The sequence below is a fragment of the Rattus norvegicus genome, chromosome 2 (genome assembly GCF_036323735.1).
Source record: "Rattus norvegicus strain BN/NHsdMcwi chromosome 2, GRCr8, whole genome shotgun sequence".
NCBI classification, from domain to species: domain Eukaryota; kingdom Metazoa; phylum Chordata; class Mammalia; order Rodentia; family Muridae; genus Rattus; species Rattus norvegicus.
In genome coordinates, this window is record NC_086020.1 from 121,894,983 (window position 1) to 121,922,947 (window position 27,965).

General features: G+C 37.8%; 1 protein-coding gene across 5 annotated transcripts in view; it reads left to right on the top strand.

Moving 5' to 3' along the window:
• Adad1 (adenosine deaminase domain containing 1) overlaps nt 1-27,965 on the top strand; it is a 63,335-nt gene that overhangs the window by 22,596 nt on the left and 12,774 nt on the right. For 3 of the 5 annotated variants that reach the window (XM_063281569.1, XM_006232278.5, XM_006232279.5), the window contains 3 exons: nt 5,151-5,388; nt 11,254-11,386; nt 15,678-15,783. In XM_063281569.1, coding sequence (XP_063137639.1) covers nt 5,151-5,388; nt 11,254-11,386; nt 15,678-15,783 — 477 coding nt within the window. Of the gene's footprint in view, nt 1-5,150; nt 5,389-11,253; nt 11,387-15,677; nt 15,832-27,965 lie in introns of those variants that run through there. The other 2 variants (XM_063281570.1, NM_001006977.2) reach the window with 1 other exon arrangement.

The window sequence follows — 27,965 nt, forward strand, 5'->3', positions numbered from 1 at the left end:
CCTCTTATCCTACACCTGGAGTTAAAAACATGTTCAGATAACATAAGAAACCAAAACTCTCATTACATATCATTGCTTTGTTGAGGTATTTGCTTTGTCATATCTAGAAATCACGATTATTTGACTTGTATAATCTTATAGGAGGCCAGGAATTAGCATACTATTCACTTAGATTTATTGTCTTAAACTTACAGCTTCATTTACCTGATACTGAACCCCATCTCTTTATGGAAAAGATGCTTTTTGAACCTTCTAAATCTAAAAGCTTATGCTGTATCTTCTCTAAGAAATTAAATGCCAATTTTCCCCTTCTTATCCTTACATAAATTTAATACATTATATAGATCCTTTTAATTGGTCAAATGAGTCTGGTTAACTGGAACACAACTGACAGATTATTAATTTCTTAGGTGCTGTTGAATTTTTATGAATGGCTTTCCAGATACTATCTCATTGGAAAACAGTTTGGGAATTTTCTTCTTTTAAGTTAATATACAAAGAATGGAATTCGTTGTGGCATTTTCATGTACACATGTCATTATTATTTCTGTAGGTTTTTCTTTTCTGTATTACTCAGCACACGTAGTAATGGGAATCATGGCATTTATGTGCACACATGTCTTGGTACTGTGCTCATATTCATGACCTGTTAGTCGCTAACTGCTTTCCCCTCTTCTCCTTTCCCCTTCACTGGTCTCTGTTGACTTTCTTGGTGTGTGTGTTTATGTATGTATACCATATGTTATGTACATATACACACATGCATGAAAATTTAAACTCTTCATATGAGAAAAACATTACTAAAACCACATTGTGTTTGTATATTGAATTTCCTTCTCCCATTCATCCATTGAAGGGCACCTAGGCAGGTTTCATGTCTTGGGTATTATGCTTACTGCTGTAATAAATGTGTGTGTGTGAACTTAAGTCTGGGACATTGAGATTTCTTTGGGTATATACCTAGAATACTACAACTAAATCATTTGGCAATAACAGTTTTAGTGTTAGGGTTCGATTTTGTTTTTTTTGTAACCTCCATCCTGGCTTTCATAGTGACTACATTCCTTCAGCAATTTATTTTGTGGTGTTCTCTTTCTCAGCATCCTCACCAGTATGTGTTGTCATTTGTTTCTTTGATGTTAGTCGTCCTGACTGGGGTGAGATGGAATCTCAACCTGATTTGGTTTGTACTTCTCTGAGGGCTATAAATGTTAAACATTTTGTGTATTTGTTGGCCATTTGTATTTCTTTTGAGAGTTATTTAGTTTATCTGCTCATTTATTGCTTGGATGATTCAGGGAGATTTTCATGTAAAATTTTTGATTATTTTTAATTTTTTTATTTTAAATTTTATTCTTTTTTCATATATTACATTTTGACTGCAGTTTCCCCTTCTTCCTCTACCCCCTAATCTCTTCTCTCCACTTCCCCTATCCTCCAGATACACCCCCATCTGTGTCTCCCCAGAAGAGAGCAGACCTCCTAAGGACATGAACTAAATAACAAGCTACAATAGACTAGGCACACACCATCATGATCATCAAGGATGCACAAGGCAACCCAGCAGGCAGAAAAGGGTCCCACAGGCAGGTAAAAGAGGCACAGACAGTCCTGACTCAAACTTATTATTCCCAGAAGAGCACCAAGCTACAGAAACATAACATATGTATAGAGGACCATATTCTTATGGCGTCCCTGACCTTTCTGGCTCCTCCAATCCCCCCCAACCACCACCACCACCAAGACTCTCCGAGATACACCTAACGTTTTCTGCTGGACTCTCTCTGCTCCCGTCAGTTGTTGTATATACTCTCTGCAGGCAGGACATCGTGCAGGTTGGAGGTTTTGTGCCTGGGTTGGTAAACCATTGCTCCATTTCAGGCCTTGCCTAGTTATAGAAGATTGCTGACTCATGTTCCGTGTCCCCCATTACTAGGAGTTTTTGATAGGTTTAAAATAGTGAGTATTCTTTTATATTCCAGGTAATCATCCCCTGTGTAGTATGTAGTTGATAAATATTTTCCTGCTTGGTATTTAAAAAAGCTTTTATTGAAAAAAAGTTTTTTTGTACAATATATTTTGATCATGTTTTTCCCCTCCCCCAGTTCTTTCCAGATTCTCCCTAGCTCCCTACCCACCCAACTTTATGTTCTTTCTCTGTATAACTAAAATGTTCTAAGAAACCCTATAAAAGCACACACATACAAATATGAATAAACAAAAGACCAATAAGACAAAAACTACTAAAACAAACCAATATAAATTTGGCCTATCCATGGATATGGAGGTCTTCCCATATTTTGTCTTTCTTAATTTCTTTGTTTTCATTGTAAAGGTATTTCATTTGCTTGGATAGATTTATTTCTAAATACTTTTTAAAAAATGTATTGTGAGTGGGATTCTTTTCCTGATTTCTTTCTCTGCAAGTTTGTTTTTAGTATATAGAAATACTAGTGATTTTTTTAAATGTTGATTTAGTAACATTTTTTTAAATGTTGAGAAGTGCTTATCAAATTTAAGTTTTATGATATATTATTTAAAGTATTTTAAAATTTGTTGATTTATTTATTTTATACTCATGAGTTTTTGCCAGCATATATGTATGTATCATGGACATTCTTGGTGCCTATAGGGGACCAGGGTATCAGATCCCCTAGCATTGAGTTTCAGATTTTTTGAGCCATGTGGACTGAGAACCAAACTGGGTCTTCTGTAAGAGCAAAAAGTGCACTTAAATGTTGAGACAACTTTCTGGTTCTATTTACAGTTTTTTTAAATTTTATTTATAGAAACATGTTGATTGGAAAAAGGTATTTTGACTTTTCTTCATTTATTTTCTTACACCTTCAAATTCTAGCTACAATTTCTGTACTATATTGAATAAGTGTGTATAGATGGACATTCTTGTTTCATTGCTAACTATAGAGGAAACACTTTAAGGGTTTCCTTAGTTAGTATAATGTTAGCTGTACATCTGTCAAATAGTTCATGTTTCTTCTATCGTGATTTCTCAGGGCTTTACTCATGAAGAGATACAAAACTTTGTTAAAGTTTTTTTTTTCTGCTCCTGTTGAGATTATCGTATGGTTTCTATCCCTGAGTCTATTTATGTTCTGTATTACAAACTATTCATTATATATGCTAAAATAACCAGTTTAAATGCCTGGAGTGAGACCACCTCAACATGAGGCATATTCTTCTTCACGCGTGATTGAATTTGTTTTGCAAGTATGTCTTTGAGAATTTTTATATCTGTGTTCTTTGAGGCAACCGGTATATAGTGTTGTTGTGTCCTTGTCTGTTCTTTAATATCATAGAATGAGCTTGGTAGTGTTTCATATCTTTCTGTTTTATAGACTAGTTAGTGTTAGTTCATAAAAGATCTAGTAGAATTCTATAGTGACTCCATCCAGTCCTGGGCTTTCTTCAGATGGAGACTCTTTATTACTGGTTTAAATTTATTGCTCACTACAGATCCATATACCATGTTTCTTCTTGCTATTCTTGACTGAACTTCAGGAGGTTATGTATGTCCAGGAGCTTCCCATTTCTTTCACAATTCCCAGCATTTAGGAATCTAGGTTTTCAGAGTATTCTCTAATGAGTTTGGTTTCATTTCTTAATTATATTAATTTGAGTATTTTGATTACTTTGATGAAGAGTTTATTGATCTAGTTTATATTTTCAAAAAATCTACTCTTTGTATTGATTCTTTGTATTTTTTTATTTCATGTCATTGGTTTAGGATTTCTTTCTGTCTGTTGCTTTTGGTTTTGGCTTGTTTTTGTTTTTCTAAGACCTTTAGAGACATGGTTAAGTTTCTTAGTTGAGATCTCTCAGATTTCTTTGTTTGTGACAGGGTCTTAAGTGGACCAGGCTTTATCAAACCCACTTTGTAACTGAGACTAGCCTTGAAACCCTGATGTCCCTGCATCTGCTCTTCAGATGCTAGGGTCACAGACATGTGACACCGCTTCTCCATATCTGTATGTTCAACTTCATAATGCATATTGTAAAACAGAAGATGGATATTTGTTTTGCTAATATTAGCTTTATTTTAAATGTAGAGGAAATAAATTAACTTGATTTGTAATTTAAAAAACGATGGGGTTGGGGATTTAGCTCAGCGGTAGAGTGCTTATCTAGCAAGTGCAAGGCCCTGGGTTCGGTCCCCAGCTCCGAAAAAAAGAAAAAAGAAGAAAAAAAAAAGTAGCAAAAAGTCTCTCTCTTACTGCAGTCCCTAAGCACCCATTTTACTTCTGTGAAAGGATATATTGTTGTTAGTTTCTTATTTTTTCTTTGGATAATTGAGTTGTGCTTTATTGAAATCAGTGAACATATTCTTTTTTGTACTTTATACTTTAGATACACAGATACCAACAAGAACATCCGATTTATACTTTTCTACAACTGTTTTTCTTATTTAAAAAGGATCTTGGAAAGATTTACATATGTCTATGTAAATAACTTCTTTATTAACCCTTTTTGCTTTATCATACAGAAGTATATTATAACTTATTTAACCAGATATCAGTTGATGACATTTCTCGATTGTATCTAATCATTTGCAGTTACTAAAATGTTATTGTGAATGACCTTTTCATACTTAATATTTACAATATACACAATATACAAATATTTGTATTGTAATACAAAGTCCTACAAGTAACATTGCAAGTCAAAGATGTGCAGTTCTGTAAAATATTCCACAGAATCCCTAGTGCACCTCCCCACTTGTGGGCCAGTGCTCTTTTTTTTTTTTTCCGGAGCTGGGGACCGAACCCAGGGCCTTGCACTTCCTAGGCAAGCGCTCTACCACTGAGCTAAATCCCCAACCCCATGGGCCAGTGCTCTTAATCCTGATCCATTTCCCCAGCTGCTGGTTCTTTGCTTTTCACTAGTATTACTTCATTGTTTCCTTTTTGAGCCTTTTTAAATGAAAATGTTGTGATTGTACTGATTTGGTAAAATATATGGAAATAGCTGCTAAGAGGACAGATGTGGAATAGAGAAAATTAAAGAAGTGAGCTTTAGATTTTTACAGTTAACCATTGCCAGGTTTTTTGTTTGTTTGTTTGTTTGTTTTTTGTTTTTTTTTTTTGTTGTTTTGGTTCTTAAGTTCCTGAGTGTATTTTGTTTTTTCTTTCTAGGTGATGGGAATTGCAATGACACAAGAGGCTTAGAAATCGCAATAAACCAACGTGTTGATGATGCACTCACTTCAAAACTGCCCATGTTTTACTTGGTCAACAGACCTCATATTAGCTTAGTGCCCACTGCATATCCTCTGCAAATAAACTTGGACCATAAATCACTCAGTTTGAATTGGGCACAAGGGGACAATTCTTTGGAGATTGTGGATGGCCTAAGTGGGAAGATCACTGAAAGGTTAGAATTACTACTTTCTCTAATACATACATACATACATACATACAGCAAAAAAGGCATTTTATTGAAATCTTGAAATACAAAACAATTTTGTATATTATTTATTGAATTCTCAACAATTTTTATTGAGTGTGGCCAGTTACTGACATCATATTCATTATAAATTCCTTCTGGGGTAAATAAGAGGTTAGAGCAGTTATATTTTAAGTGATAAAACCAGTGTACAAACCCACGGACTTTGTCTCTGGACCCTGTGTTTGTTAAAAACATTATCTTGTATGAGAATCATAGAATTTGTTCTACTAAATTTGAATTTCTTGATCTGAGATTAGGAATCTGTATTTTTCACATTCTATCTCAAATATTATGAATGTAAGTCTAAGAACATCTATAATGATAGCCATATAAGTTGCATGTGATTTTCCAGTATTTTTCTAAGTCATCCCTATAGTAAGACTTACAAACTGAAATTCTAATTTAGATGTTTTATTTCCAAAGGAATTATTTTTAAACATAATATTCTATACGTTTTAAATATTTCTTTGTACTATTTATTATTGAATAAAAATAAAAACTTCTAGTAGTGTGTTTATACATTTTAAATGAGCAGTGATGTTAAAAGCTTAACACACAGGGGAGGAGAAGCCATTTTTCTTCAGGCCTATAGCTATGGTAAGTTATCTAGGGTCCAGTAAAAACCCTAAACCCACGCACACACATGTAGTTCCAGGTAACCCAGTTTTCTTTTGGTGTGCTCCCACACACACCCAAGTTTACATGCTTTCAATATCTTCCTTGTAGAAGGACATTTAATCAAGACCAGTACAACTATTTCTTGGCATGAATATCATCAAGCATAATACTCTTGGGATGATATGCAAGATAAAGTCAAGAATAATATAGACTACCACAATTAATACATTGTCTGTGCTTTGGATTGTAAATAGGTTCAACTTACACATTTGACTATATTAAAGATACTTTAAAATTCAGGAAATAATGGAATGACAAAATAGAATAAATAAAAATGAAATTAGTATATTTTTTATTATGACCAAGGATCTGCAAATAACAAAAATAAAGTAGTGGATATGTCCGACTATTAGGCTATGTGAATTTTAGTCTCAGAGAGTCTTTATAAAACAAAGAAAGCCCAATCCAGTGGTGTGCTGACCCTGGCACCAGAGAGGAAAAGACAGAGAGGGTCTCTAGGTTCAGACCACCCTGGGCTTCTTAATAAAAGATACTTGGGTTGTTGTTGTTGTTGTTACCGTATTTTTAGATAGTCAAGTTCTATGGACTCTGTCAAAAGAAAAAAAAAATTAAAGTCAAAGTCTCACTCTTCAACCCTTGCTAGCCTCAGCCATCCTCTGTTTTCATAGAGCGCTGAGGTCGATGCATGTGCCACCATACCCAGCCTCAGAAAGTCTCAGTGTTTGGTTGTTACTGAGTGTTTAGCTTTAGATCTTTCAGTTTCCTGGCTGCTGTAAATGCAGAGTAGGCATGTGTCCGTGGGAAAGGACGTCAAGTCACTAGGTATGTGTATGCCCAGGAATGGTAGAGCTGCTACAGGTTTATTTTTTGTTTTTGTTTTTTGAGGATTTTCCATACTGATTTCCAGAGTGGCTCACCAGAAGTTAGTAAGCGTTCCTCTTTGTCTATGACTTCTCCTGCATTGGTTGTCAGTCACTGTATTTTAGCCACCCTGACAGGAATGTGATGAAATTTACGTTGTCTTCGTTTTCTAAGACACTTGCTATCTGCTAAGTGTGAATAACACTTTTTGAGGTATTTCTTAGCCACTTTTATTTATTATTCACAGAGCCCATTATTAAGTGGGATCATTTCCTTGATTCTTGTTTTGTTGTTGTGTTGGTTTGATTTTTTTGGTTTTTGTTTTGTATTTGAGTTTTGTGTATTCTGTATATTAATTCTGTGTCAGATTTATAGCTCAAAAAGAGTCTCTCCCATTCTGTGGGTTTCTCCATTACTTGCTTGTTTCCTTATTTGTACAAAAGCTACTTAAGCGTTATGAAGTCTTACTTCTCAGTTGTTCACTAATTTTTTTTTGGCAAATGGAGTATTATTAGAAAAATTATTTTCTACACTTCTGTCTTCATGAGGGTTTCTATTTATGGGAGGGGCCGGCCGTCATCATGATGAAGCCAACTCTTATAAAGGCAAACATTTATTTGGGGCTGGCTTACAGGTTTAGAGATTCAGTCCATTATCCTCAAGGCAGTAACATGGTTGTGTGCAGGTAGACATGGTGCTGGAGAAGGAGCTGAGAGTTCTACGTCTTGTTCCAAAGCCAAACAGGAGAAGACTGTCATCCTCAGGTAGCTAGGAGGAAGCTCACAGTGACACGCTTCCTCCAACAAGGCCACTCCCTGGGCTAAGCTTACTTAAACCACCACATATCCTGTATCTTATAATGTACTGCCTATGTTTTCTTCTAGGAGCTTTAGTGTTTCAGGTTTTAAATTGAGATCTTTGATCCACCTGAGTCTAATTTTTGTGCTAAGTGATTAAATTCTAATTTCATTGTTCTGTATGTGGACATCTCATTTTCCCAGCACCATTTGTTTTTTTTTTTTTTTTTTTTTTTTACAGTAGTCTTTCCTCATATTCATTGCACAAACGAGTTCTGCTTCCAGAACTCTCCACACTCTGTAGGTATTTTTACAATGTAAGAGCCCCACTTTTGTTTTCTATCCCAAACACTCAACTTCTTTAGGATGGTGTAGAAACCAGGATTTCTGCAAAATTCACTGGATTTTTTATTTGTAATTAAAATTTCTAACACCAAAAAACAAAACAATTTCCTTTGTTCTAGGGATCTAGGGTAATTCAAGCATTTGGGCTAATAGCCACTTATCAATGAGTGCATGCCATGTATGTCTTTCTGTGAGTGGGTTAGCTCACTCAGGATGATATTTTCCAGTTCCAACCATTTGCCTACGAATTTCATAAACTCGTTGTTTTTGATAGCTGAGTAATATTCCATTGTGTAGATGTACCACATTTTCTGTATCCATTCCTCTGTTGAAGGGCATCTGGGTTCTTTCCAGTTTCTGGCTATTATAAATAAGGCTGCGATGAACATAGTGGAGCACGTGTCTCTTTTATATGTTGAGGCATCTTTTGGGTATATGCCCAAGAGAGGTATGGCTGGATCCTCAGGCAGTTCAATGTCCAATTTTCTGAGGAACCTCCAGACTGATTTCCAGAATGGTTTTACCAGTCTGCAATCCCACCAACAATGGAGGAGTGTTCCTCTTTCTCCACATCCTCGCCAGCATCTGCTGTCACCTGAGTTTTTGATCTTAGCCATTCTCACTGGTGTGAGGTGAAATCTCAGGGTTGTTTTGATTTGCATTTCCCTTATGACTAAAGATGTTGAACATTTCTTTAGGTGTTTCTCAGCCATTCGGCATTCCTCAGCTGTGAATTCTTTGTTTAGCTCTGAACCCCATTTTTTAATAGGGTTATTTGTTTCCCTGCGGTCTAACTTCTTGAGTTCTTTGTATATTTTGGATATAAGGCCTCTATCTGTTATAGGATTGGTAAAGATCTTTTCCCAATCTGTTGGTTGCCGTTTTGTCCTAACCACAGTGTCCTTTGCCTTACAGAAGCTTTGCAGTTTTATGCCCAGCACCATTTGTTAAAGAAGCTTTCCTTTTGTCAATGTGTTTTGCCTCTCTGTCAACTATCAGGCGGCTGTCACACACATACAACTAATAATAATAATAATGATAATAATGAGAAGAGGCTATCAGCTTTATATGGTGACATGGGAGAGGCTAGAGGGAAGGAAAGGGATTTTATTTAAATTAAAAACATTTTAAAAAAGAAGCAAGCAGAAAGCAACAAAAGAACTGAGGTTAGGAGGAAGGAGTAGGAAAGAAAGAAAAGGAAAGGAAAAAGGAAAGGAGAAAGGAAAGGAAAAGGGAAAGGGAAGGGTAAGGAAAAAGAAAGGAAGAAAGAGAAAAATACCTAAGTGCTGGAGAGATGGCTTAATGGTTAAAAGTCACTGCTGATTTTGCAGAGGGCAGAAGTTCCCAGCACCCACATGGGGTGGATCATAGCCACCTGTAACTCCAAGCCTAGAACTCAAGGAACCACCTGCCTCTACTTCCCAAGTTCTGTGATTAAAGGTGTACACCACCATGCCCAGCTAGTCTCAGTTTTTCCGTTATCTTGTCTGAGCTTTGCTAAGTATTAGGGTTATGAGTGTGATCTACCCATGCGTGTCATAAATCCACCAACCTTACATGAAGCAGATGCATATTGAAACATTACTTCCTCCCCAATGTACACACAAAACTTACAAAGAAAGCTTTGCAATAATCACTACAACAAAAACTCTAGAAGCATTTAAAAGCAGATGACGTATACAGCAGTACTAATTGACATTTTCCTAGAATGTAAGAGTGGCAGCAGAGGTGACACCAGCTTATAAATTCCTGTTCCTGATCACCATTCATTCATGTCGTCATTCCAGTAGAGCACATGAGAAAGGTCTGCTGTGGAGTAAAAGTGAAAAGGAGAACAGTAGATGGTGTGCTCCAGGATAAAACGTAGCTTTATTGACTCGAAATAACTCCCACGGGCCAGGATGACTGTTCATTGTTACTGCCATTGCCAACATCAATGTGCTGGGTTAGAGAAAGTGAGAAACAACCTGTGGGAGAAAGGAGGCAAAACTGCCACTGGTAGGGGGATTTTGAATGTCAAATCCAGCACCTCACAAACACCAGGCACATGTTCCTCTTCTGTGTTCCCCAGTTCTGCTGAAAAGTCCAGACATTTTATAGAAAACCTACCAACAGTATCACAGTAGGAAATGAATATAGAAATCAGTAGATTTCATATACATGACTGCATGCTAACATTTGCTACATAAAAACTACCTCAAAATTGAGTGATTTAAAGCATCAATATATTGTTACTTCTCAATACATGTTTAGATCAGCTGAATGTTCCTTCTGAATCATTTTTGAACTACCTTAGACACCTGGAGTCAGGTGTTAGTCAAAGAAAATGTCACTTTGGTTGATCTCACAAGGAATAGTTGTTCTCTGCCCTTTAGTAGGTTAATCCCAAAACTGTTGCCTGAATGTAGAGGAGTCTGAAGAGAAGGAAACAGGGTTACCCTGAAACCTAGGCTCCGAACTGGCACATTTTCTCCTTGTTCACCATAACAAATCATAAGGCTAGCACAAATTCAAGGGGATGCATGCCTCTGAAAAACTACATGGAAACCAGAAGAATGGAAAGTTTGAATCATCTGTCACAAGAACAGCCAATAAATTATTACGGGGAAAAAGTTACTCAGTAGAAAGGTTTGTGATCTGGAACCCAGTTTTATTAGATTAGACAATGCATACATGTGCGTGCACACACACATACATATATGGATGGTTATAAAGAATGTTTTCTCAATTAAAGTTTGCTTGCAGAGGATGCAGTGTACAGTTTCAGATTTGATCCATGTGTCCCTCTGTCACCTATTGCTCTAGTCACAACTCAGTGGTTGTCATCACTTCAGAGGGCGTTTCCATGCCACCTTTCAGGCAAGCATGGGAGAATCACTGCTTCAGTTTGAATCACCATTGTTTAGTGTTACTTCAAATAATAAAAATATTAAATTCATTGTGTTTTAACTTTGGGTGTAGTACAATAACAAGTTAAATTAGCTCTGACAGCAGTACTCAGAATGCTTCATATCTAAAAGTTTCTCTACATGTATTTTTCTCCCTAATTTGGACTCATAAATATTTATGGACTTTTACTTAATCCTTACAATTGCCAACACAAGTCATTAACTATGTTTACTCTGTGTTCCATTCCTTTCAACTTTAGTTCTCCATTTAAAAGTGGTTTATCAATGGCAAGTCGGCTTTGTAAGGCTGCAATGTTAAGTCGATTTAATCTGCTTGCCAAGGAAGCAAAAACAGATGATTTACTTGAAGCTCGGACATACCACGCAGCTAAGGTAAGGTGATCATAAAAGTACAGATAAAGATAATAATTAAATACATGAGACAGCAAACATTTATTAAACAGCTCTGAGTATAACACATTACAGTACTTATTTTGCATAACAACTTTTTCTTATCCACAGAGAAACAAATGTAATAAAGCTATTTTCTCTGCATGGCATTATTAACTATAGAATGTTAAGTCTTACAATAATTGCTTACATTGCTCATGATAAGTTTAATTCCAGGTCCTAATTTGAATATGATGTAACAAATAATACAGTTTTTTGTCTTTCTAAACAGAATGTTGGGGACAGGAGGGTTGCATTGCTTGTACTTTCAAGGCAAGCACGACAGCACTGAACTAAAGTCATAGTAGATTTTATTTATTAAGCTTTAATTTGATATGGCTTACATATTCATACATCCATTTTATCATTAGTATTTTGATTTTCCTGATTTTAATAATACAGTGTTATATGAAAGTCTTTTTAATTTTGCCAGCACTGGAATAACCAAACAATATTTTTGAGCTATGAAGCAGACATATTAACTATGGGCCTGTATATGTACTCCCACTTATAGCCATATCAACTACAAGCCTATGTAGATATTCCCACATATACTTCTGTCAGTCAGAGTCCTATGTTTACATACCCACAGATAGTTAAATCAACTACAATCCTGTGTATACCCACATAGAGTTACATCAGCTACAAGCCTGTGTACATATTCCCACATACAGTCATACCAGCTACAAGGCTTTGTACATACACCTTCCTAAAACCACATATAAGCTTCTCTGGGTCCTTGCTGTTTTCAGTGATGTAAAGAGGCTATAGGTGTTTTTGTAAAAACAGTATGAAAACAGAACTAGTCAAAAGCACCCTTTCATAACTCTGGAAAAGAATTAAAGTTAGGGAAATAATATCAAAATTATATTTTCTTGAAAAGGTTCTAGGACTTTAAATAAGAATAACAAGTTTATATTCTTGCCTGGAGCTGTTCTCCTTCTCTTGTCTTCATCTCTCTAGTTCAAATGATTTGAATCATAGGTAGTATAGTTACCAGAATTAAGACTCCACTAAAGTCATAGATTTTCTGCCAGAGGCTATAGGCTTGATATGGGGCAGAGGATAACAGTTTGTAGGGTCTTTCTTTTCAGCTTAAGGTACCAAACCTGGTGGAAAATGAATAGGAAAAGCTGGTAAATCCCCTGGCTCAAGTTGGAGTCCTTGTTGGAGGCAAGTGGTAAATCTGTTTACCAAGATGATATGGGAAAACGAAAAGACTGAAATCAATTTGAAATTCTCTTTGTTCTCTGGCTGATAAGAAAACTAGAATCAAGTACAAGATAAGCTCAAAAAAATTAGACAGTGAATGAAAGCCAAAGGATACTTAAGGTATAGATACAATGTTAAATACATCCACTTGTACACGCAAGTTTGCCAGAAGATAGAAGGCCTATGGGTCTCATATGTTTGAGTATGTGTCTGCTGTTAATAATATCGTTTATCTCTTAAGTTATATAGGTACAAGGTTACCTATAACTGGGATGCTAGGCCTACTGTAAAAACAAAAGGGAAAACTGAGGATGAGAGGATAGCATAGCAGTTGAACCTCCCATGAAGACAGATCTCAGTGAAAGCAGGAGAACTTTACAGTAACAACGTAAACATCAGAAATATATGTTCTCGCCACTGTAGCATTAAAATATCAATTAACAGGAGAATGAAATATGGTAAATTGTTATATATTTAGAAATGTTTTCATTTCTGAATTACCAGTGGTTCATAGGAACTAAAAAACTAAGAAATATCTTAGAGTGAGTTAAAAAGCATAATACATTGAAATTAATGGGTATTTAAAGAAGTATGGAAATTGTATAGCTTTAAATGCTTATATTACAAAAGAATCCTAAAATTATTTAAGCTTCCAACTCAAGAAACTGGTTAAAATCAGGGGCATAAATATAAGTAAAATGGGATAAATAATATGTATCAGAGTGGAAATCAATGAAATTTGAAACAAAAATTAATAAAAAATAAATGAAATCTAAAGTTGGTTCATTAAGAGTTAGAATTTGATCTTTTAGTGAGTAAGGGAATACAAGGGAAAACAAATTACCAAAAGCTGGAATAAAGGGTCATCACTACAGACCCCAAGCACTTCCAACAACTATTTGTTTGTTTGTTTGTTTTTGGTTCTTTTTTTCGGAGCTGGGGACCGAACCCAGGGCCTTGCGCTTCCTAGGCAAGTAAGTGGCTCTACCACTGAGCTAAATCCCCAACTCCTTATTTGTTTGTTTTTAATTGGATAGTTTCTTTATTTACATTCAAATGTTATCCTCTTTCCTAGTTTCCCTTCCAGAAAACCCCTATACTATTCCCCCTCCCCCTGCTTCTATGACTGCTCCCTTACCCACCCATTGCCACCTGCCTCCCTACTCTGGCATTCACCTACGCTGGGCAGTCCTTCTTAGAAGGAGGAACAAAACACTCACAGGAGGAAAAATTGTGGAGCAGAGACTGAAGGAAAGGCCATCCAGAGACTGCTCTACCTAGGGATCCATCCCATATGCAGTCACCAAACCCAGTCACTATTGCTGATGCCAAGAAGTGCATGCTGACAGGAGCCTGATAGAGCTGTCTCCTGAGAGGCTCTGCCAGAGCCTGACAGATGCAGAGGTGAATGCTCACAGACAACCACTGAACTGAGAACAGGGTCCCCAGTGGAGGAGTTAGAGAAAGGACTGAAGGAGCTGAAGGGGTTTGTAACCTCATAAGAACAACAATATCAACCAACCAGATCCCCCAGAGCTTACAGGGACTAAACCGCCAACCAAAGAGTACACATGGAGGGACCCATGGCTCCAGCCACATTGTAGCAGAGGATGGCTCTGTCAGACATCAATGGGAGGAGAGGCCCTTGGTCCAACAACTGTTTGTTAACAAGTTAGATGAAACAGACATGCTATTAGACAAACAAAAAATGTCAAAATATGACAATAAATAGATATGCAATTAGAATATCAAATAGAGAAGTTATGAATTGTTACCAAGTTCTTTTCCCATAGAAAATACCAGATGCTAAATTTTATCATATGTAACAGAATTATTATATAAATCCTACAAAATCACTTTCAAATACAGAGATTTTCCTGTTTGATTTACAAGACCAGTATCTTGATGCCCAAACTAACAAAAGCATCACAAAACAATCAAGGTATTCTTTAAAACTTTAAGCCAGGCATGAACTTATCTTAAGTCATAGTTAGTCCTTCTTCGGGGTGGAGCTGGTTACTCCACACTGAGCAGTGTGGAGTGCAGTCACACTGTCAGTGCTCTGAGCCAGGGCTATGGGATTTCCTTCAGCTCTTCATCAGCACCTGCTGCTGTACTTCACACTTTGATGGAGTCTGGCTCTTTACCTAAACCTCATGAACCAGGTACTATTGATGGTTTGGATGGATGAGGCCTCATGTATTATAGTGAGACTGAAAATGGTACAGCCACTTTTGAAAAACAATTTGGCTTGCCCCCTCTCCCGCTGCTCCCCCCTGCCCCGCAAAAGTAAGCATACTTGCCCTGTGACTCCGCAGTACCACTGGCATTTGTAGGAAACAAACTTACATGAGTGTTTATAACAGCATCTCCCTAACAGTAAAAACTGGAAACAGTGCAATTTCATACGCTGGTGAATGGACAGAGGCGATAGATTCATACTGTGTTGTTAACCGACATTGAAAACCAAGCCTGGCATGTGAAATAGCATAGGTTGGAAAATATTATGCTAGCCTGACATAGCAGAGTGCTTACTCACTAATTACTTACTTGAAACTTCCAGAAAACTAAATCTTGAGACCAAAAAATATGTAGCTGCCAGGGGCTAGGGCCAAAGGTAGAGGTAGAGACTGACTGCAGGCCTGCAGGAGGCAGAACGGAAGATGCAGAGGCAGTAGAGGGGCATTACCACTGGGCAGAGTAACATTTGCACATCCCAATAACTTTAACAGAGATCACAGTGGGTACGTTTTATAGTTAACTATATTTTAGTAAAGGTAGCTTTGCAAAGGTATATCGATACTTTTATATGTTTCTTTACATTTTTCTGTTATGAATTTATTTAATCTTAATGTTAAACAACAAGCAAAATTGCCTGCTTAGGCATATCTAGAAAGAATTGTTTTAAATTAGCATAGGAATTCAGAGGTCTTTCATGAGTTTTTTTTTAAATTTAAAGTTCATCAATGTGAAGTTATTTACTTTGTAGGCCAATTTGATGCAATCAACTTTCTCTCTCTAGTGTCTGTCTGGACCCTATCAAGAAGCTAAGGCATTACTGAAGGCCTACTTGCAGCAGCATGGCTATGGCTCCTGGATTGTGAAGTCTCCCTGTATAGAGCAATTTAGTATGTGAATTAGACAACACGTTGTCAAATTAAAAACCTTTTATTTTTGGTGTGTTTGAGTGGTAAAAATGTTTTAAAACATAGAGACTTTAGCCCTCACAGTGGAAGTTTTGCAACAGCAATGCCCAGGTGTTGCTAAAAATGTGTAAATACCCATGACACCTTGCATTGAGACATTATGCTCCTTTGCCTGTTATAAAAAGAATTACCTAATTAAACATGTAGACATTTCCATTTATTTTTGTAGACACAAAGCAATTACAGTTCTCATGCAGTTTAAGAAACCTTTGACCTTTTAATGGGTTTAAAAGATAATTCATATATCTTGGTCTTTACTTGAAATTTATCTATAGGATGTAATATCCAACATTGTATCTGATATCCCACTGTAGGTTTTTATAATTAAAAGTGAAAGTCAAGAATAAAAATAATACTAACTTAACTGATTTAGCAGGCATTCGGGTGTGTGATCCGTGCCACTCACCCTGCTCGGTGATAGAAAATCAATAATTAGACTGTCACTTGTGGCTCAGGAGTTCATGTACAAACACATACAAATACCGCAAAACCCTATTCACATTAGGAAAGAATCTGGTAAATGATTATGATTTTAAGTGGCATATAGGATTTATAACATATGTAATTTACTTCTTTATAATTAGACTAATAGAGATTTTTAATTTATAGGGTAATAAAGCAATATTGAGCATATTATATATCTTTGTTTCGACAGTAGTTAGATGGAAGGGACAGCTTAATCACGTAGTATTTTTACTTTATTCTTTTTCAGCCAGCTTTATCAAGCATTATTAGTTCTTAAGTTTATCCCTCTCATCTTACCTAAGTCTCTACTAAATGTATGAGTCCCCTTCACCCTACACAGACTGGTAGTTGTCTCAACTCTAAATCTGTGCTGAAACTATTCTGTAAAGACACGTGTCCCTGGGTGGGTAGTCTAAACTCTCCTTAGGAGGTTGAACCATGGGAATTTGCACTTTTAAATGATAGAAATGATTAAAATATGAGCAGTTTCTTATGGATCAATGTAAACATATTAGCAAATTACATCTCGGTTGTATGATACTTACTATTTTTGTTTATTTCTCTAGTTGACATTTTCTTGTAAATATTTTTTAATCTCTTTTTCTTATAAGCTGCTTCCTGTAATGGAAAATTTCATTTTTTTAAAACTTTGCTACATAATAGTAAAATTGCCTTTGAAAACTCAAAATGCTTCACCTTCTCTTGTACCATCTGGGAAAGCAGATGATTAGTCTCTGAAATCTCCTTAGGCAAGGATCCAAGAGCCGTCCTGCGAGGGCAGTCAATAGAAATAGGATCTCTTTTCTTAAGTTTGCAGTTTTGAGGGGAAAATAAGTCAAATATAACCCAGTTGCTTTATAGACAGAATTCATTTTTTTTAAAGTTAAAGATTTTATTTTGAGTTATTTGGTGGGGGCGGGGGGCATGAGCACATGAAGTGCAGGTACCCATAGAGTCCATAAGAGGGTGTCAGATCCCCTGGAGCTGGAGTTACAAGTGACTGTGAGCTAGCTGCCTGATGTCGGTTCAGGGGATCAAACTCCTGTCTTCTGCAAGACATACGTTTAACTGCAAAGCCATTTCACCAGCCCTCGGGAGAACTGTTTACCTATAACCTAGTCACTGAATGTGTCTAGATACTATTTCTACCTATAGAAGTTTTGGTTTAGAGAACAGAGTCTATGTACAGTTCAGGTCCCAGGGGAGATTTTATAAGGACTCAGGAGAAGGCAATAGGTATAAGGCAGGGAGCTAACAGAATGGGGAGGAAATAAACCATTGACTGTGACTACTGTAAGGATTTAATCTTCCAGCTCAAGTTCTTTTTTATTACTTTTATCTTTACAGTCCATTCACTGCCCCCATCCTAGCCTGCCCTTCCACAGTTCCTCATCACATTCTTCTTCCTCCTGTCTCCAAGAGGAAGCCCCCCTCCCATGCCAGTCCTCCCCAATCCCCAGGGCCTCAAGTCTCTCAAGAGTTAAGCACATCTCCCATTGAGGCAAACCAGGCAGTCCTCTGCTGTATATGTGTTGGGGGCCTCAGACCAGCTACAGTATGCTGCCTGGTTGGTGGCTCAGTGTCTGAGACATCTCAGGGGTCTGGGGTAGCTGAGACTGCAGGTTTTCTTATGGGGTAGCCCTCCTCTTCAGCTTCTTCCAGCCTTTCCCTAATTCAACCACAGGGACCCCCCAGCATTAGTCCAGTGGTTGGGTATAAGTATCTGAGTCTGTCTCAAGTCAGCTGCTTGTTGGGCCTCTCAGAGGACAGCCATGCTAGGATCTTGTCTGTTAGCACACTGTAACATTAGTAATAGTGCCAGGCCTTAGAGCCTCCCCTTAAGCTGGATCCCAATTAGGGTTGGTCACTGGACCACACACCTATACAGCAGAGGACTGCCTGGTCTGCCTCAGAGCTGCCCTGCCTATCTACTGGAGGTGGACTCTATGAGTTCCTTCTCCCCACTCTTAGGCATTTCATTTAAGGTCCCTTTGAGTCCTGAGAGTCTTTCACCTTCCAAATCTCTGGTACTTTCTAGAGGGTCTCCCCCACCTCCACCCCCAGGTTGCATATTTCCATTCTGATGACCCTCAGGGCTTCTCTCCTGTCTCTCCACCTCACCCATACCTGATCATGTTCCTCTTTCTTTTCTCTTTGCTTTTCTTTCTTCCTTCCTTTCTTAAATTCTGTGGGTTATTCTGGGTATTCTTTACTATTTGTATAATATTCACTTATTAGTGATTACTTGCCATGCATGTCCTTTGATGTCTAGGTTTCCTCATTCAGGATGATATTTTCTACTTCCATCCATTTGTCTGCAAAATTCATGTTGTCCTCATTCTTACTAGCTGAATAGTATTCCACTGTATAAACATACCACAATTTCTGTATCCATTCTTTCATTGTGGGACATCTGTGTTGTTTTCAGGTTCTGACTATAAGGTTGCTATGAACATCATACAGCACTGTAGGTTGATATTATGCAGTTGAAGGCAGACACAAGATAAAACAAGGTCTGTCATTAGATGAGAAGGAAGGGAGGCAGGAACAAAGTTTTAGAAGGAAAGGGAGAGACAGAAAGGAAGAGGCAACATGGAAGCAGATGTAAATGATCCATTGCCATGCATCTATACATAGATACAGCTAGTTAAGAATATTTCTTAAAGGATGGATTTCTATACATCAATTTATCTTATCTACGTGGGTGGTTTATATCTTTATCAATTGGTTGTGAGTTTATTGTATGGATATATTGTGGATTGAAAATTTAACATATAGTCTAATAGTTAGGTTGCAGTTTGTTGAGTCTTGATTTTACCAGGTACCTGGAACCAGAGAGTTTGAGGCTAGTAGAGAGCCACCAGGAGATATATTAACCAGAGATAAATTATGGTTAATTCCATATGGCCCCATGGGTGCCAGAACTAACTCTAGGGACCAATGTGGCAAGATGCCACACTGGAACAGCTTGGCTGGCAAATCACCTGGGTCTGAGAGTACTTGGGGGCAGCATGGAGCCACTGAGATAAAGACACCCCACAGTGTCATGTGGCCCTATGGGTGCTGGCACTAGCACAGGCTAAAAGGATATAATTTTTTTATCTTTATTAACTTGAGTATTTCTTATTTACATTTCGATTATTATTCCCCTTCCTGGGTTCCAGGCCAACATCCCCCTAACCCCTCTCCCTCCCCTTCTATATGGGCTTCCCCTCCCTATCCTCCCCCCCACTACCACCCTCCCCCAACAATCACATTCACTGGGGGTTCAGTCTTAGCAGGACCAAGGGCTTCCCCTTCCACTGGTGCTCTTACTAGGATATTCATTGCTACCTATGAGGTCAGAGTCCAGGGTCAGTCCATGTATAGTCTTTAGGTAGTGGCTTAGTCCCTGGAAGCTCTGGTTGCTTGGCATTGTTGTTCATAAGGGGTATCAAGCCCCTTCAAGCTCTTCCAGTCCTTTCTCTAATTCCTTCAACGGGGGTCCCGTTCTCAGTTCAGTGGATTGCTTCTGGCATTCGCCTATGTATTTGCTGTATTCTGGCTGTGTCTCTCAGGAGAGATCTACATCCAGTTCCTGTCTGCCTGCACTTCTTTGCTTCATCTATCTTGTCTAATTGGATGGCTGTATATGTATGGGCCACAGGTGGGGCAGGCTCTGAATGGGTGTTCCTTCAGCCTCTGTTCTAAACTTTGCCTCCCTATTCCCTGCCAAGGGTATTCTTGTTCCGCTTTTAAAGAAGGAGTGAAGCATTTGCATTTTGGTCATCCTTCTTGAGTTTCATGTGTTCTAGGGTAATTCATGTGCATCTAGGGTAATTCAAGCATTTGGGCTAATAGCCACTTATCAGTGAGTGCATACCATGTGTGTTTTTCAGTGATTGGGTTACCTCACTCAGGATGATATTTTCCAGTTCCATCCATTTGCCTATGAATTTCATAAGGTCATGTTTTTGATAGCTGAGTAATATTCCATTGTGTAGATGTACCACATTTTCTGTATCCATTCCTCTGTTGAAGGGCATCTGGGTTCTTTCCAGCTTCTGGCTATTATAAATAAGGCTGCGATGAACATAGTGGAGCACGTGTCTTTGTTATATGTTGGGGCATCTTTTGGGTATATGCCCAAGAGAGGTATAGCTGGGTCCTCAGGTAGCTCAATGTCCAATTTTCTGAGGAACCTCCGAACTGGTTTCCAGAATGGTTGTACCAGTCTGCAATCCCACCAACAATGGAAGAGTGTTCCTCTTTCTCTACATCCTCTCCAGCATCTGCTGTCACCTGAGTTTTTGATCTTAGCCATTCTCACTGGTGTGCGATGAAATCTCAGGGTTGTTTTGATTTGCATTTCCCTGATGACTAAAGATGTTGAACATTTCTTTAGGTGTTTCTCAGCCATTCGGCATTCCTCAGCTGTGAATTCTTTGTTTAGCACGGAACCCCATTTTTTATTAGGGTTATTTGTCTCCCTGTGGTCTAACTTCTCGAGTTCTTTGTATATTTTGGATATAAGCCCTCTATTTATTGTAGGATTGGTAAAAATCTTTTCCCAATCTGTTGGTTGCCGTTTTGTCCTAACCACAGTGTCCTTTACCTTACATAAGCTTTGTAGTTTTATGAGATCCCATTTGTCGATTCTTTTTTTTTTTTTTTTTTTGGTTCTTTTTTTCTGAGCTGGGGACCGAACCCAGGGCCTTGCGCTTCCTAGGTAAGCGCTCTACCACTGAGCTAAATCCCCAGCCCCCCATTTGTCGATTCTTGATCTTAGAGCATAAGCCATTGGTGTTTTGTTCAGGAAATTTTCTCCAGTGCCCATGTGTTTGAGATTCTTCCCCACTTTTTGTTCTATTAGTTTGAGTGTATCTGGTTTGATATGGAGGTCCTTGATCCACTTGGACTTAAGCTTTGTACGGGGTGATAAGCATGGATTGATCTACATTCTTCTACGTGCTAACCTCCAGTTGAACCAGCACCATTTGCTGAAAGTGCTATCTTATGTCCACTGGATGGTTTTGGTCCCTTTGTCAAAAATCAAGTGACCATAGGTGTATGGGTTCATTTCTGGGTCTTCAATTCTATTCCACTGGTCTATCTGTCTGTCTCTGTACCAATACCATGCAGTTTTTATCACTATTGCTCTGTAATACTGCTTGAGTTCAGGGATAGTGATTCCCCCAGAAGTCCTTTTATTGTTGAGGATAGTTTTAGGAATCCTGGGTTTTTTGTTATTCCAGATGAATTTGCAAATTGTTCTGTCTAACTCTCTGAAGAATTGGATTGGTATTTTGATGGGGATTGCATTGAATCTGTAGATCGCTTTTGGTAAAATGGCCATTTTTACTATGTTAATCCTGCCAATCCATGAGCATGGGAGATCTTTCCATCTTCTGAGGTCTTCTTCAATTTCTTTCTTCCGAGACTTGAAGTTCTTAACATACAGATCTTTTACTTGCTTGGTTAAAGTCACACCGAGGTATTTTATATTGTTTGGGACTATTATGAAGGGTGTCGTTTCCCTAATTTCTTTTTTTTTTTTGTTCTTTTTTTTTTTTGGAGCTGGGGACTGAACCCAGGGCCTTGCGCTTCCTAGGTAAGCGCTCTACCACTGAGCTAAATCCCCAGCCCCTCCCTAATTTCTTTCTCGGCTTGTTTCTCTTTTGTGTTGAGGAAGGCTACTGATTTATTTGAGTTAATTTTATACCCAGCCACTTTGCTAAAGTTGTTTATCTGGTTTAGTAGTTCTCTGGTGGAACTTTTGGGATCGCTTAAATATACTATCATATCATCTGCAAATAGTGATATTTTGACTTCTTCTTTTCCAATCTGTATCCCCTTGATCTCCTTTTGTTGTCTGATTGCTTTGGCTAGAACTTCAAGAACTATATTGAATAAGTAGGGAGAGAGTGGGCAACCTTGTCTAGTCCCTGATTTTAGTGGGATTGCTTCAAGTTTCTCTCCATTTAGTTTAATGTTAGCAATTGGTTTGCTGTATATGCCTTTTACTATGTTTAGGTATGGGCCTTGAATTCCTATTCTTTCCAGGACTTTTGTCATGAAGGGGTGTTGAATTTTGTCAAATGCTTTCTCAGCATCTAATGAAATGATCATGTGTTTTTTTTCTTTCAGTTTTTTAATATAATGGATTATGTTGATGGTTTTCCTTATATTAAACCATCCCTGCATGCCTGGGATGAAGCCTACTTGATCATGGTGGATGATTGTTTTGATGTGCTCTTGGATTTGGTTTGCCAGAATTTTATTGAGTATTTTTGCATCGATATTCATAAGGGAAATTGGTCTGAAGTTCTCTTTCTTTGTTGGGTCTTTGTGTGGTTTAGGTATAAGAGTAATTGTGGCTTCATAGAAGGAATTCGGGAGTGATCCATCTGTTTCAATTTTGTGGAATAGTTTGGATAATATTGGTATGAGGTCTTCTATGAAGGTCTGATAGAATTCTGCACTGAACCCGTCTGGACCTGGGCTCTTTTTGGTTGGGAGACCTTTAATGACTGCTTCTATTTCCTTAGGAGTTATGGGGTTGTTTAACTGGTTTATCTGTTCCTGATTTAACTTCAGAATCTGGTATCTGTCTAGGAAATTGTCCATTTCCTACAGATTTTCAAGTTTTGCTGAATATAGGCTTTTGTAGTAGGATCTGATGATTTTTTTTGAATTTCCTCTGATTCTGTAGTTATGTCTCCCTTTTGATTTCTGATTTTGTTAATTTGGACACACTCTCTGTGTCCTCTCGTTAGTCTGGCTAAGGGTTTATCTATTTTGTTGACTTTCTCAAAGAACCAACTTTTGGTTCTGTTGTTTCTTTTTTTTTTCTTTTTTTCTGTTTTTCTTTTTTTCTCTTTTTTCTTTTTTTCGGAGCTGGGGACTGAACTCAGGGCCTTGTGCTTGCTAGGCAAGCACTCTACCACTGAGCTAAATCCCCAACCCCCTGTTGATTCTTTCTATGGTCCTTTTTGTTTCTACTTGGTTGATTTCAGCTCTGAGTTTGATTATTTCCTGCCTTCTACTCCTTCTGGGTGTATTTGCTTCTTTTTGTTCTAGACCTTTTAGGTGTGCTGTCAAGCTGCTGATATATGCTCTTTCCTGTTTCTTTCTGCAGGCACTCAGAGCTATGAGTTTTCCTCTAAGCACAGCTTTCATTATGTTCCATAAGTTTGGGTATGTTGTACCTTCATTTTCATTAAATTCTAAGAAGTCTTTAATTTCTTTCTTTATTTCTTCCTTGACCAGGTTATCATTGAGTAGAGCATTGTTCAACTTCCATGTATATGTGGGCATTCTTCCCTTATTGTTACTGAAGACCAGCTTTAGCCTGTGATGGTCTGATAGGATGCATCGGATTATTTCTATCATTCTGTATCTGTTGAGGCCCGTTTTATGACCTATTATATGGTCAGTTTTGGAGAACGTATCATGAGGAGCTGAGAAGAAGGTATATCCTTTTGTTTTAGGATAGAATGTTCTATAAACATCTGTTAAGTCTATTTGGTTCATGACTTCTCTTAGTCTGTCTACGTCTCTGTTTTTAATTTCTGTTTCCATGATCTGTCCATTGATGAGAGTGGGGTGTTGAAATCTCCTACCATTATTGTGTGAGGTGCAATGTGTGTTTTGAGCTTTAGTAAGGTTTCTTTTATGTATGTAGGTGCCCTTGTATTTGGAGCATAGATATTTAGGATTGAGAGTTCATCTTGGTGGATTTTTCCTTTGATGAATATGAAGTGTCCTTCCTTATCCTTTTTGATGACTTTTAGTTGAAAATCGATTTTATTCGATATTAGAATGGCTACTCCAGCTTGCTTCTTCAGACCATTTGTTGGAAAATTGTTTTCCAGCCTTTTACTCTGAGGTGTCTGGACTATGGGGGGTCTGCCATAAGAGTGCCCCTATCTTCCGGTTCCCAGAGGACGTATACAGTTTCCTCTTGGTCCAGGGATGTGGGCAGGGGTGGGCAGTAGTGGTGGTCTCTCCCACTCTGCAGTCTCAGGAGTGCCCACCTGTCTGGACTGTGAGCTCTCTCTCCCAAGGGGTTTGGAAGCAGTGAGCTGTGGGCCGGGATCAGCGAGAGGATATAAATTGTTAAAATACTTACAGCAATAGAGCACTTGTCCCTCTGGTATGATGGAACATCTTTGGGTATGTGCCCGAGTGGTATAGCTGGGTCATCAGGTAGTCTATTTCCAATGTTCTGAGGACCCACCAGATTGAGTTCCATAGTGGTTGTACCAGTTTGCAATCCCACCAGCAATGGAGGAGTGTTTGTCTTTCTATACATCTTTGCCAGCATCTGCTGTCACCTGAGTTTTTGATCTTAGCCATTCTGATTGGTGTGAGGTAGAATCTCAGGGTCATTTTGATTTGTATTTTCCTGATCACTAAAGACTTTGAACATTTTTTTAAGTGCTTCCCGGCCATTTGAGATTCCTCTGTTGTGAATTCTCTGTTTACTCCATTTTTAAATTGGGTTATTTGGGGTTTTTTTGGAGGTTAGCTTCTTGGGTTCTTTATGTCTTTTGGATAACAGCCCTCTATCAGATGTGAGTGAGTTTAGTGAAGGTATTGTTACCATTCTGTAGGTTGCTGATTTGTCCTGTTGACTGTTTTGTTTTTTGTTTTTGTTTTTTAACTTTACAGAAGCTTTTCAGTTTCGTGAGGTCCCATTTACCAATTATTGATCATAGAGCATAAGCCGTTGGAGTTCTGTTTAGGAAATTTTCCTCTGTGACAATGGTTCAAGGCTCTTTCCCACTCTCTCTTCTATGCGATTCAGTGTACCTGGTTTATAGTGTAGTGGTCCTTGATCCACTTGGACTTGAGCTTTGTGCAAGGTGATAAATATAGATCTATTTTCATTTTTGTACATGCAAACCACCATTTAGACCAGCACCAGTTATTGAAGATGCTTTCTTTTTTCCCATTGTATGTTTTTAGATTCTTTGTCAAAGATCAAGTATCCATAAAATTATGGGCTTATTTCTGGATGTTTGATTCTATTCCATTGATCAACCTGTCTGTCTCTGTACCAATAACATGTCGTTTTTTATCCCTATTGCTCAGTAATACAGTTTGAGGTCAGAGGTGGTGATTCCCCCATAAGTTATTGTATTGTTAAGAATTGTTTTTGCTATCCTGTTTTCCTTTTTCCATATGAAATTGAGAATTGCTCTTTCCATGTCTGCGAACTGTGTTGGAATCTTGATGGGGAATTTCACTGAATCTATAGATTTCTTTTGGGAGGATGGCCATTTTTATTATAATCCTACCAATCCATGAGCATGGGAAACCTTTCCATCTTCTCAGGTCTTTTTCAATTTCTGTTTTCAGGTATTTGAATTTCTTGTCTCATAGATCTTTCACTTGCTTGGTAAGAGTTACACCAAGATATTTTATATTATCTGTGGCTATTGTAAAGGGTGTTATTTCCCTAATTTTTTTCTCAGCCCATTTATCATTCGTATAAAGGGAAGGCTACTGATTGAGTTAATTTTATGTCCAGCTATTTTGCTGAAGTTGTTTCTCAGCTGTAGATGTTCTCTGGTCACTTATATATACTATCATATCACCCACAAATAGTGATACCTTAACTTCCTTTCCAACTTGTATCTCTTTAATCTCCTTTTGTTGTCTAATTGCTCTAGCTAGCACTTCAAGCACTGTATTGAATCAATAGGGAGAGAGTGGGCAGCCTTGTTCCTGAGTTTAGTGGAATTGCTTCAAGTATCCTTTTAATTTGATATTAACTGTTGGTTTGCTGTTTATTGCTTTTATTATGTTTAGGTAAGGGTGTTGAATTCCTAATCTCTCCAATACTTTTACCATGTAGGTGTGTTGTCTAGACTAAAGCCATCTGGCCCTGGGTTTTTTTTTTTTTTTTTTTGGTTGGGAGTTATTTAATGAATTACTTCTTTTTCCTTAGGGGATATGGGACTGTTTACATAGTTTACCTGCTCTTGATTTAACTTAGGTACATGGTATCTGTCTACAAAGTCTTTCTTTTCATCTAAATTTTCCAGGTTTATTGAGTAAAGACTTTTGAGGTAAAATCTGACGTTTTTGTTCTTTTTATTTTAATTTCCTCAGTTTCTGTTTTTGTGTCTCCCTTTTCATTTCTGATTTTGTTAATTTAGATACTGTCTCTGTGCCCTTTAGTTAATTTGGCTAAGGGATTATCTATCATTGATTTTTCTCAAAAAACCAGCTTTTCATTTTGTTGATTCTTTGTATCATTCTCTTTGTTTCTAATTAGTTGGTTTCTGCCCGGAGTTTCATCATTTTCTGCTGTTTACTCCTCTTGGGTGTATTTGCTTCTATTTGTTCTGGGGCTTTCAGGTGCGCTGTTAAGTTACTAGTGTAGGATTTCTGTATTTTCTTTATGAGGGCACTTAGTGCTGTGAATTTTCTTCTTACCACTACTTTCATTTTGTCCCATATGCTGGATATGCTGTGTCTTATTTTTTCATTGAATTCTAGAAAGTCTTTAATTCCTTTATTTCTTCCCTGACCAAGTAATGGTTGAGTAGAGAACTCTTCAGTTTCCATGGGTATGTGGGCTTTCTGTTGTTTTTGTTGTTATTGAAGTCCAGTTCATGGTGATCTGATGGGATTTATGGGATTATTTCAATCTTCTTGTATGTGTTGAGGCATATTTTGTACCGATTATGTGGTCCATTTTGGAGAAGGTACCATTAGATGCTGAGAAGAAGGTTTATTCTTTTGTTTTAGGGTGAAATATTTTGTATATATCTGTTAAATCCATTTGGTTCATAACTTCTGTTAATTTCACTGTGTCTCTGTTTAGATTCTGTGTCAAGGACCTGTCCACTGATGAGAGTGGGGTGTTGAAGTCTCCCTCTATTATTATGTGGGATCTAAATATGTTTTGAGCTTTAGTAAAGTTTCTTTTATGACTATGGGAGCCCTTGCATTTGGAGCATAGATGTTCAGAATTGAGACTTCATCTTGGTAGATGTTTCCTTTGATGAATATGAAGTGCCCTTTCCCCATCTTGTTTGATAACTTTTGGTTGAAAGTCTATTTTATTGGATATTAGGATGGCATCTCCCACTTGTTTCTTGGGACCATTTACTTGGAAAACTCTTCTCTAGCATTTTACCCTGAGGTAGTGTCTGTCTTTGTTATTGAGGTGTGTTTCTTGTATGCAGCAAAAAGTTGAATCCTGCTTGCATATCCAGTCTGTTAGCTTATGTCTTTTCATTGGTGAATTGAGTCCATTGATGTTGAGATACATTAAAGACAGGTGATTGTTAGTTCCTGTTATGTTTGTTGTTGGAGGTGTTATTGTGTGTTTATGTTTCTCTTGAGTTTGTTGTGAGATGATTCATTTCTTTTTTTTTTTATTTTTTTTTATTATCTTGAGTATTTCTTATATACATTTCAAGTGTTATTCCCTTTCCCGGTTTCCGGACAGACATCACCCTCCCCCCTCCCCTTCCTTGTGGGTGTTCCCCTCCCAAACCTCCCCCCATTGCCACCCTCCCCGCATAGTCTAGTTCACTGGGGGTTCAGTCTTAGCAGGACCCAGGGCTTCCCCTTCCACTGGTGCTCTTACTAGGATATTCATTGCTACCTATGGGGACAGAGTCCAGGGTCAGTCCATGTAT